Here is a 12,284-nt window from a genome sequence, read left to right as displayed (position 1 = left end):
TATGGGAGGATTGTGGACATGTTGCCGTTATTGATGAGTTTTTTTCTGTTATTATGGTTTATTGTGTCCTATGCGGAATAGAAATTGCTTTTTAAGATGACAAGGAAACATGACCTCCTGCCCACCCTTATCCCCTGAGCCCCATTGAGCAACAACAACAACAACAACAATTTAATCTCTTTTGACCCCGATTGTTATTTTTCTTTGTGTTTGTATCTTGGCCTTTTTAATGATCGCTTCATGATCCTCCCTTTTTGCCCCGCTTCTTTCTAAGCAGACACTTTGCCACAATCACTTTCATTATATTGAAATAAAACACTTGCTTGGATTTGCTCTTTTTGTGTTAAGAACACGATAACAAGGATTTAGAATGCAGTATTAATATTCTTAATCCCTTCTCAGTTATTAGGGTCGACTAAGCGCTTTAGAAACGGCATTTAAAGATCCTGGCAAGTGCCAAGTTGAAAAATTGTTTTGGATAAAGAAGATAAACAAACCCATGGGATGCGCCATTTGATGTCATTATAATTGCAAAGAAGGATGGTCTTTCCATTGTTCAGTGGAAAGCAGGTTAGAATGGTAAACCCCTTTGTTTTATAAGAGTGGTATCTGTATTTTTTTTTAAGTTTAGTTTTAATGTATATGTCTGAACTTAATTATACAAGGTCTAAATGAAGCTGGTTAGTGTTTTCACAAAATAAGTGAGGTGATATACAATAGTTGTAATTATATCATTTTCACAATGAGAACTTCTATTCTTAAATTGTTGATCTACAGTACTGAGTGGAAGTCTTAAGCCACCCCTAATTTCTTTATATTTTGCTTCCAAGAAACCAGACTATCTTGTCATTTTTAAAGTTATTCTTTGGACAATGATTGCTTTTTCAGTCATTTTCAGTCCAGTCCTTGTACCTGACCATTTTCAGAGGAATGTTTCATTTTTTAAAGTCATTTAAAACTGACCTATGAATCATTCAACCATAAAATAGGCACCTAACTCAAGGGATGAACAAGTCTATAAGTATTACAGACAACTTGGCAAAGAATCCTTTTGAAATTGTATCTTTAGGCACTTTGTTGCCAGCAGCCTGTAGCAAAAATACATAATTTGGCTTTAGCTAAATGAAAAATGCCAAAGATAACATGCAATAAGAAATTACATTTTCCAAAATGTGAGATATTTTAGGATGGTGTACATAGCTTGTAATTTGAGGAAACTGAACCAATGGAGGGCAGAAGAAGTAGCACACCTTAAAATCTATCCACAGCAGATGAACAGTATTTGATAGTAATTTCTTTAAGAAATCTACATCTGTCCCTTCAGTTGATCCATCTACTGTTTACTGAAGCCTCGTCAGAAATGGTCTCAGTGGAAGGGTGGCTGTCAAGAAGCCATTCATAGGGAAGAGGGAAAACAGAGAAAAGGCTGACGATCAGTGACAACGGGTCTTTTTGGAGTATGTCATGGTTTGGGGCTGCAAGTGATCATGGTAATGATCTTGTCAAAATTGATGGAGTTATGAACCCAGAAAAGTACCATCAGTTCTACCACCTGGAAAACATCTCATTGGCAAAAGCTTCATTTTTCATTATGACAATGATTCTAAACTCCCTGCCAATGCAATAAAGGATACCCAGATAAAAGTACACACAGTGGATCACTATCAGTCATGGGCTGGCCTCCACAGAGTGCGCAACTCAACATTACTGAACTACTGTGGGATCTTCTTGACAGAGAATGGAACAATATCCTCAAAGAAGCCCGGAGAACTGTTCCTGAAGACTAAAACAGATATAGAGACTATTTAATTCCACACTGGGGAAAATCACTCGTTACCACAGTACAAGGGACACAAATAAAATATGAATTAGAAATATTCTGGAAAAACAAAAATGGAAAAAATAAATAAATAAATAGGAAGATACTGTGCCAAGAAAAGCTAAAATACTATACAATGGTTACTATATAAAGTAAAATGCACCAGGATTTGTAAATTACAAGAAAGAGCCTAAGAGAATTTAGACCGTGTTGAACTTTCTGATACCTGTAATTAAAGCTTTTTTAAACATTACAGATGTTTTTCCAAGTGTGCATATTATTATAAGTGTCTGTCGGCTTATAGAAGTCGGTTTTTTTCAACGATGTGTGGTGAATAAATATTCCCCTTAAAGTGAAAACTCTTTTCAAAAATATGTTCCTTTTTGTATTAATAGTTGTGTGTGTGGCACAGACCGTCCATGGTATGTGGCAGAGCCCTTGAGTTGAATGGGCGGGGATTATACGGTTTAAGCCAATCAGAGGCGCCGCGCTCTTCTTTCCTCAACTCTCATTGGTTAGAATCTGGCTGTGTATCATGCCGATGTTGCCTGGCTTTCTAATGGTTAGCTGGTAGCTAACGGTAATGTTGGCAATTTCCGCCCGTTTTTCCATAATATTACCTTATTACATCTTCAAATACTAAAAAAGACAAAACTGTCTGCAGTTGGCTATTCGGCTGTTAACGGTAAGTGTATCTCACATTGTGGCCAACCAGCTGTTATTCACCTGTTAATAATAGTAATCTAGCACATAGTCAAGATGAAAATACTTGGTGCCTTCGTTAGCTAACAGTAATAGAGCTAGCTGAAATAAAGGGACAAAAACTATGCCCAGTGCTCAGTGTTCTTTTACCTGGTTTAATTTTGTGAAGCGAGACTTATGATTATCCCTGCTAGCTTAGCAGGTTAGCCCACGTAAGCGCACCCACAAGCTACTGTTGCTGTGTTTTGTTTTCCTGGCAACTGACTAGCTGTGGCTCTTGTCCATTCCTTTTTGTGCTGCACATTATTAAGCTGTGATTTTACGTGGTGTCTTAAAATTGAGTTTCCCCTGATGGAAAATGTGACCCATTGATGTGCTGTTGTAGATAAACAGCTTTAAAAATTATAATAATAGTGTGGTTGTAAGGAGTAACATTTACCTGAGCTGGAGGAAGGTATTCTCAAATAATGATGATGAATGTACTTCACTGTGAAAAATATATTTGTTGTGGCTTATTTAGCTCTAATTTGTGTAATGAGACTACAAAAAAGCACAGGATGGAGCTCCTATTGTATGGTTTCTTTGTCTTATTAGTGCATCTAAACTTTGTTCATTAATTGTTCCTCCATTGCAGGGTGCTTCACTGTTTCTGAGATGATGATGAATGGAAACTCTCCTTCAGGTGTGTGGAGATGACCTACCACCCTTTTGGGAATGGTCAGAATGGGGCCAGATGTGCCCCTTCTTAATGAGTACAAGCAGGAGTTCTTCTGGAAGCGCTTCCCCCAAACTGTGTTGGGGGGTCCACGCTTCAAGTTGGGCTACTGTGCCCCACCTTATGTATATGTCAATCAAGCAGTGTTGTTCTTGACACCATGGCTTTTTGGGGGCTTCGGGACCCTGCTCAGTCAGTTGCAGCTGCTTCAGGAGCTCCATGCTGCGGTGCTCTCTGGTATACTTATGTGTGGGGCTGCGGCGGGTGTCCAGGCCCTGGCGCTGTATGCTGCACGGAGGAGCGGCACAGTGGAGAGACTTGGTGCATCCAACATCCTTGTTGATGAAGAAGAAGTGGAATTTACCCACTGTGTCAGCACAGAGACTGTTCGATTCATTGCTCCTGGAAAGCGTTTTGGGCTTAATGTGGTGCTGCATACAGTGCTAGCTGGGGTGCTCTGTGGCTTTGGGACATGGTATGTGTTCCTTGGCAGACTCACTGCTCTTTATGGCAGTATTGGTGCATCTCTGGTGGTCTTCGTCCTGAGTTGGGTGACGCTGTGTATAGCTGAATATTCTCTCATTGTAAATACAGCTACAGAGACAGCCACTTTTCAGGCACAGGATACTTATGAGATAACCCCACTCACGCGGCCTCTTTACATTTTTATTTTCATCGCTGTGGATTTGGCTGATAGGTGAGTGACAAAATTAATGATTTTATTAAAGTACTTTGTGTTTTCTGTCATAATAATTCTGACATGTTGCTGTGATTATAGGTGCTCTGATGCTGTCCCTGAGCTCCATCTGGCCAGCCAGGTTCTCCATGTGCTGTTCCTCTTTCTACCTCTGCTGTGGGCGTTTGGTATCCTGCCTCCCCTGGATGCTCTGCTCCTCTGGGGCATGGAGCAGACTCTTGTGTTTGGCTTAGGAGGCTCACCCATGTCCAGCAACCTCAGGTACCAGTGAAACGATTAGCTGACATCAAACTACAATTGAAAAATTATATCATTTGTTTTCACTTTTGAAACAATAATATTGTAAAAAAGTCATGTGGGTCATTCTATATCCTGAGATTAAAGTGGACAAACTCTGTTTAGCATTTCAGTATTGTAAGATGAGGTATGCATTTGTGCTGAGTGTTGGTGTGACAATAAAAGATGCTAAGAACTGGATGAAATGGTGGCAGATCATCTGCTGTTTTGACCCCTGAAGGGAGCATCCAAAAGAAAAAGAAGCAAAACAAAAGAAATTATAGTAGCTCAGAAGGTAAAACTAGATAACATTTCTAAATTGCCCATAGGTGTGAATGGGAGTATGAAATGACTATCTGTCTCTCTGTGTTAGCCTTATATCAGACTGGCAACCTGTCCAGGGTGTGCCACGCCTCTCTCCCTATGATAGCTAGGCTAGGCTTCAGCCGCCTCCACGATCCTGATAAGGATAAGCGCAAGAGAATGGACGGATGGATGAAACAGATTAAATGGTTCCACTGGCAGTGTTTTATTACCCTGTTTATCATCAGCCCTAATTTTTTTTGTGTGTCTGTGTGTGTGTACTGTCTCACAGGCTGCTGTTGATGTTTGGTGTATCCGCTGGCGTAGCTGTATGTAATTACTTCATCCCATCAACACTTGGTGTGGTTCTCCTCTCCACTGCTATGGGATTTCTCTTGAGTCTGGATCTCAGCCAGGTTGGCACACTCTGCAGAGGTTCCAGGTCAGCCTTTGGGGACCGCGAATTGCTCAGAGGGGGGCCGTCACCTCCTCCTCCAACTTCCTTTGGCTGGAATCTAGGCTGCAGGGAAGTACTGCTATATTTGAGCTTGCTACTGGTGGCAATGGCAGAGGCAGGCGTTTTGCATCACTTCATCGGATCAGCTCAGTCCCGCAGCCTGATTACAGGACCCCAGGCTCCTGTCAGTTACCTCCTCCTCATACTGTTCTGCCTCTGCTGGGCTCTCAGAGAGATCCAAGGGGCCTATGTATTTGGAGGGGTGTTCCTCAATCCCCTGTACCCTAAAGGGATGTCCAATGTGCACATTTTTAAACAGAGAAACAGAGGACTGTACATTGCTGCTGCAATCAGAAGAGTCCTTATTTACCTGGGTGAGGTTTTGAGGTTTTTATAATACATATTGGAAGTCACCTTTTGTCCAGTGTTAAGTTTTCTCAAGTGTGAGAATAACTGTATTTGAATGTGTTTGATCTGTGTGTGTTTTACTTCACAGTGTTTCCATTTGCAATGATTGCTTTCCTGGCTATGGATAAGTCTCTGCAGCTGCTCCACACGGTTTCCCTGAGCGTGGGATTTACTCGAGCCTTTCGAGTGGTATACTTAACATTTATGCTTGCTCACAGTCAAAATAATAAAAAACTTGTAAAGCAATTTTGGGGAGATTTTAAACTGGGCAACAACCTAAATAACAGATCTTTTTCAAAAGAAGACTGAAAAGGGTGACACTGGAAAAACGGGTCCTCTTGACAGTTATTTATCCTTTCCTTTTATCAAAATGAAAATAAAAATGTATTAATCAGTGAGCGCCTCTTGCTTGATTTTAACAGCTTCTCTTTATTATTGTTGTTATGCAGGGATGGCAGAGTTCAGAAGATGCTCTGCTCCAAATGGTGGTGGTGATCTTGGTGCGGCTTGCAGCTGGAAACAATGTGCTGCCAGGGTGGGATGACTTGGGTACCGGAGTTCAGCTTCTTCTGGTGAGGTCAAAGTTTTCACCCACCATAAGTTCTTCAGTGCACGCTTTAAAATCTGACCCTTAAATATAAAACAGTGAAAAATGTCACAATTATCTGTGCTTTGACCAGCACAAATAACTCTTTACTATCCAGATTGGGGCATCTTTGTATTTTTCTACTTGCCCTGAGTTGAATAACTCAGTGTGGCTTGTTTTGTTGTCGGTTGTTGATATTGAGAAGAAAATAACATTAGAGATCAGGGATAGAAGCAGCAGCTTCCAAATGCAAGTGCCTCATTTCAAATCAGCTCTCAACATGTTACTAGCTTTGATAATGAATGGCCAAGCAGGGTATTTTGGACATCTTTTTCATCAACAGTGTTTTCTACCTCCTCCTGGAGAATTAAGAATATACACTATCAGGCTATATATATCCATAGCTCTGGTAAGTTCTGTGTTTTCCCTATGGTCTGCATCTTGGAAAGTGCTTAGTGTGCCTGGTAAACCTCCAAAGCAAGACACTCAGGAGGGATCCTGATCATATGCACAAACAGCCTCAATGAGCTCCCTTTGATGTAATGGAGCATTAGCTCTGTTTTGAAGTTCCCCTGAAGACTCACCTTTAACACAGTGCTAAGGTTTGTGTGTTCTGCTGACCCTAAGCCCTAGAAGCTGTGTTGTCCGGGGCAGTAGTTCCTGGCAGGGTTTTCCAAAGTAAAAAAAGCTGAATAGAAGCTGGAGCACTTTGTTCCAAAAAAATAAAATAAAAAATAAAAAAAGTAAACCAGGGTCCCCTGAACCCACAACCGGTAAGAAGAGGTATTGGGACCATGCTTTGCGGCTTCTGCATTAACCTGCAACCAACTTTACAAAGTTTAATGTCGGAGGACTTAAGTGTTTTGACCCCTGCTGTTGCAGATTGATTCATTTGACACGTTATCCCCGGTTTTTTTTTTTTTTTTTACATTGTTTTTGTACTGATTACATGAAATGTTCCTCTGACACCTCATAAAATATATATATTAACTAATTTGCCATTGAAAGCCTACTAGGACTAACATTTGAAGCACTTTTTTGAACTGAGTGCTTTCAGTCATATTTCAGGCCTGCTTATGAAACAAAATGACTGGGTGTGCATCAGAAATTAGTGAGGGTGGATCTCTGCCTGTGCAGCTACCCTTGAAAAACCGCTTCATGTTTGCTGTTGTCTTTTGGCTACAGGTGGGCCTCCTGTTTGACAGAGTAACCCAGTTTCTAGCCAAGTTGAAATTCACCCTGACTGTGTTGGTGACATCTTGGACAGAGAAGAAGCAGCGCCGTCAGTCGGCTGGAACTCTCCTGGCTCTGAACGCCTCCCTATGCCCTCTGGTCCTGGCTGTGGTGATCGTCTCTGCCCTGCTCTCTGCCCCTTTGCTGCCCCTGTTCACTCTGCCCATCTTCCTTGTGGGGTTTCCCAGGCCTCAGCGAAGCTGGCCAGGACCCGTGGGCACTGCCTGTCCCTGCCCGGATTCTGTCTTCTACCAGCAAATGAGTGGAAGTCTTGCCTGTGCTCTGAGGACGGCCTTTGCAAGAGGGTCACTGGGTTAGTTGTTCGTGCCTGAAATTTTTTTTTCTTTTCTTAATAAGTAAGCCGCTGATACAAAATCTATGTGTTAGAAAAATACAATTGTAGCATTAAGATTAGGGCTGTGCGATATGACCAAAATCTCATATCCCGATATTAAGACATCTATCGTCCGATAACGATATAAATCACAAAAATTTAACATTTTCAGTAAATTCTGTGAATCTCGGGCAGCTCGACTTGCGTGAAGTGTTTCCAGCTGGCGATACATGAAACTATATATTTTTTGACATAAGTTGTAATGGCCGCCGTTTGCTTTGTGAGTATTTATTACACAGTGTGCTGCGGGGAAAAGCCTGTTCTAACATTTGAGTCTAAGGTTTATTTTTTAGCACCTGACGGCTCTTTTTTGCTTCTCATCCGTTAATATTCTGCATACTCTTTTATGTGATTCAGTTTATTTTGAAAAGTCTCAACAGGATCTTGAGCTTTATTGTGAAAGGTTTATGTGGAAAATAAACAAGCGGACACGCAGTGGTTTTACCGTCTTTGTTACTAATGACAACACATAAAAACAGGCGCTTGTCCGTCCATAGTGTGGTTATATTAAATATAAGAGAAAGAGAGAACTGTAAGAAATTAATATAGCCACTACAGTGACCATCAAAACCATGAAAAAATATTGCCATAAACGTTTATTTTGCGACACCACGCAATAAACGATATCTTAAAATGAAACGATAGACGTTTTTATATCGTCATCCGATGTATAACGTTATGTCGAACAGCCCTAATTAAGATAATGACAAAACCCGTCATGGCATCTAAATTGGACAGCTAATAGTGTTCACTTCCTTTATGAAGCACCTGAAACCTGTTAATTATTAACTAATCAGTCACAGTATCTAAATTTAAATCTGTCTTAAAAGTTGGTTTTGCTTAACTTACAACACACACAGTATTTTTCTCCATTAAGTTTTTCTTTTTACAGCTCTCGGTAAACAGAGGTCACCTTATATAGAAAAAAAAAGTATATATATATGTTTTTTACAACAGTGTGTTTTGACGTGGGCTGTAATTGCAGCAACTGAACTCTTGTATGGGTCAAATGGGGACTGTATGCAGATCTGAAAGCAGTGAAGCATCATTTCATACGGTTACACAGTAAGAGGAATTCTGTTGTGAGCAGACTTTTTGGACTACGGGCAGTAATGTGAACTTACGTGATCCAGTTGAGCTTTCTGTGAAGTGACCCTGGAAAAAAAATAAAAATAAAAAAAAAAGCTTGGGTCTCTATTCATTACATCCAAATATTTCCACACCATTAACTGCGTAATACGCCGAGGCTAAACTGAGCTGCTGCTCGGGTTTTGTTCTCTTCCCAATCAGGTGGGGGAAAGAGAGGGAGGGGGGAACATGCAAGTAGGGACTTGTTTTTTATGGACTGATGATTTAAGACTGAATAAAACCAAGGTGATGTAATCAGTCAGTCTTATTGTTTTTTCTGAGCTAGGGAAGCTGTGGCTGTGATGTATAATTCAGAAAAGTTGCTTGTTAGGCTGAAGCTCACAGTCAAACGGTGGCAGTTTGTAGTGTTCTTTTGCTTTGCTCACACTGGGGGCCGTGGTGCAGTGAGCAGGAAAGAAATCTGCCCAGTGTGTCACTTCACATCATGAGGTAGCGGCTGGGACTATTCTAAGATGTCAGCATGGGACATGACATTATCCTTGAGCCAAGCGAGCACTAGTCAGGTTAAAACAAAAGCTTCCTTTCACCTTGCTGCTGCTGTTCATCTGTGTTGAATTAAACGTCTGTCTTCTGTCTCAGAAAATGAAAATCCACCTTTGTACAAAAAGAGCAAAGTTTTAGGGACTAATGGAAAGCTGGGGACAAGAAGAGATTTAATATTTAGATCTCTGTGCAGTCAGCCAGTTAAATCAGTAGCACGACCTTCCTGTACTATTGTCATTGTATGCATCTCCAAGCAGCTCATCCAGTAACTACGTTATCCATGTAGTCAGCAGAGGGATGCACAGCTGATACAAAATGAAAGACTCCCATATGTGTGCTACATGTTTTATGTTCTGTGCTCATAGTCACATCTCCTTACATGTTGGATGTATGGATAACTGATGAGTCGCTCTCCATTTTCAGGTTCATTAGCCCCAGGCTGTCATTTTCTTGGCCGCTTTCAGGACCGCATGGTTTGGATAATGATCTTGGAGAGGGGATATGGCTACTGCACTGTCAACATTAAGGTACTGTATCCCTCTGATTGTCTATTAATAATCTATGTAAGAATCTAAAAGATTACATAAGGTGGGGTGTGTTTGTTACAGGGCCTGGAGCTGCAGGAGACGTCTTGCCACACGGTGGAGGCACGGAGGGTGGATGAGGTTTTTGAAGCTGCTTTTGAACGCCCTGAGCGGCTCGGCTTCACCCAGGGCTTCAATCTGCATTGGGGCAATGCCCTCACCCCGTGTGCTGCACTTGCAGTACGGGTCTACTCTGATGCCCGAAATGTGCTGTCTGGTATCATTGACTCTCATGACAACTTGAGGAAACTTCAGGATGACTTCATGAAGGCTCTGATCTGGTTGCTCCTGCGATATTGTGTGCAGAAACATAAAGGATTTTTATGGAGCAGTGAAGAAGTGTCAGCGGTTGGTGGGATGAAATCCCAGTCTTCACAGTTAGCCCAGACAACTTCTAACCAACCACCTGAGGCTGTCATGGTGGAGTCCAATGTGTCTTCTATAAGGTTCAGACAGGACAGCTCCAGTTTGACCTCCTTTGGTGACTGGTCAGATGAGGATGACTTATTTGGCCCTCAACCAGCCAGACGGACAGTTGCATTAGTGACTGCAGAAGCCCAGTCTGGACACGCCACCCTGCAGATGGGGGCCTCTCTGCCGGGCTCCGTGGAGATGGACAGTCTTTTTGAAAACATGGCCCTCTCTGCACTGCAGCCACTGCAGCCTCTGGGACTGGGTATTGGGATGCCAGCTGTGGATAAAGGCCATAACTCAGAGGTATTCGGTGAAAGGTCTGGCTCTCTCCCACATCTGAACTTCAGCTGCCCCCAGTCTGAGGTATTCAATCTACCAAAAGGGTGGAGGACAGCACCATTACTACCATCCCGCTTGCTGTCTCTCAGGCCTTTATTTCCTGAGGATTGGTTTCGATTTACCTTGGGACGCTTTGGGCCTGCTGTGCAGGGTGCAACCTCAGAGGACATGACCAAAGCCCTCAAGGAAGATGAAGCTTTGAAGGAACTGCATATTCATGTTGCACTTTCGTGTCTCATCTCACTGGGGGCAGAGTCTGCCTTCACCAGTCCTAGTTATGTGTACAGGCTGTATTGTGGAGATGTACCGTGGACAGAAGGACTTGAGTGGCTGTCTTCAAGTAAAGAACTTTACCAGCTCACACTTCAGGCTTTCAGGTAAAATTGCCAGTTAGGACCTCTAGATTGTGATTACTATAATCAGCCAGACTTATTTGAGCCAGAGCATCCATAAGAGTTCTGCCTTATGCTTTTGTTTGCCCTCAGGTTCAGTTTCAAGCTGTTGTTTGATCAAGCAAGCCTGGGGCCAATGGAGTCCCCTGAAGAGTTGTTCAGCACTCTGGAGGAATATGAAAGGGACTGGTACATCGGCCTGGTGACAGAGAAAGGCTGGCATGACAGCGTTCTTCAGGAAAAGCCCTTTCTATTCTCACTAGGACATGATCTCACAATGGTAATAAGACATAACGAAGCCTCATTTACATCTAAGCTACAAAATATACAATTATAATTACAGTATATTATCCAGTTGACATAAAATTTAAGGTTCTCATAAATCCATGTGTTCAGCTTAGTTGGTTCCACTAGTTAGTTTGTAACATTTTGACTGTCCTTGTGTGCAGGGTACCTACACAGGGCGAGTGCTGACCCTTCAGGAGCAGCTTGTACAGGTGGGCCGTCTCAATGGAGAAGGGGTGAGAGGCCAGTGGGCAAACCTCTCCTGGGAGCTTCTGTATGCTACTAATGATGACGAGGAGCGGTACAGCATTCAGGCCCACCCCTTCATGCTAAGAAACCTAACGGTTCAGGCAGCCGATCCGCCTCTAGGATACCCCATTTACTCATCTGCCCCACTTCACTTTCCTTGCCTCTGAGCTGTGGTTCCATCTTTCAGGTGGGAGTACCACAGAAATTCATGTTTGAACTGTAGCAAAGTCAAGAGAAATCTTAAATCAGGAGTTTTACATTTTAAATTGTTGACTCAGAGTTTGTGAAGTGTCAAGTCGGCATGGGAACCAACTTAATTCTTCACATTAATTTGAGAGATGGAGCAGTGGCATCGCCACCAAAGCACAGACATTTGTGTTTATTAATGTTTGTGCTGAAACAAAAAGTGAATAAATTAAGACCCCTCCTCTCCAGGAGACGACTAATAAATACCTCTGGTTTAATTCGACTTTTTAATGTTCATGTGATCCCCCTTCCCATCCTCCCTCACTTTTCCACAAAAAGGAATGAGGATTTTATTGCTTTGTTAAAGAATATCAAGGATGTGCCTTGGGGATGTCTCGCTGTACACGTATGGTGTTTAGTGCTGTTGTTTTGTTTACAATTCACTTGTTTACAATCTAGAATGAATCTGTCCACAGTTTCTTGTACATATTGTTAATTTTTATATGTGTAGCTGTATATACTTACAATAAAAATAGCTTGTCAAAAGCTGTTTTTCATTAAACAAACTTGCCGGGATAGAGAAAACTGAACATAACTCAATTTTTGTAGGCAT

The 12,284-nt window shown here is 42.0% G+C and overlaps 1 protein-coding gene across 1 annotated transcript; it reads left to right on the top strand.

The window, feature by feature from the left end:
• The first annotated feature begins 2,345 nt into the window (after positions 1 to 2,345).
• Positions 2,346 to 12,212, top strand: pcnx4 (pecanex 4). Its single transcript, XM_005916678.3, has 11 exons — positions 2,346 to 2,504; positions 3,156 to 3,933; positions 4,015 to 4,194; positions 4,805 to 5,343; positions 5,466 to 5,566; positions 5,827 to 5,949; positions 7,149 to 7,509; positions 9,646 to 9,749; positions 9,831 to 10,936; positions 11,045 to 11,231; positions 11,401 to 12,212. Exons 2-11 carry the CDS (start codon positions 3,236 to 3,238, stop codon positions 11,650 to 11,652), a joined length of 3,651 nt encoding a protein of 1,216 aa, XP_005916740.1. The 5' UTR covers positions 2,346 to 2,504; positions 3,156 to 3,235; the 3' UTR covers positions 11,653 to 12,212.
• Positions 12,213 to 12,284: the final 72 nt, after the last annotated feature.

The sequence above is a fragment of the Haplochromis burtoni genome, unplaced genomic scaffold, assembly GCF_018398535.1.
Source record: "Haplochromis burtoni strain Fernald_Lab_line unplaced genomic scaffold, NCSU_Asbu1 Contig_16, whole genome shotgun sequence".
Lineage (NCBI taxonomy): Eukaryota > Metazoa > Chordata > Actinopteri > Cichliformes > Cichlidae > Haplochromis > Haplochromis burtoni.
Note: the sequence above shows the minus strand (reverse complement) of the source record. Positions and strands in the feature narration are given on the sequence as shown.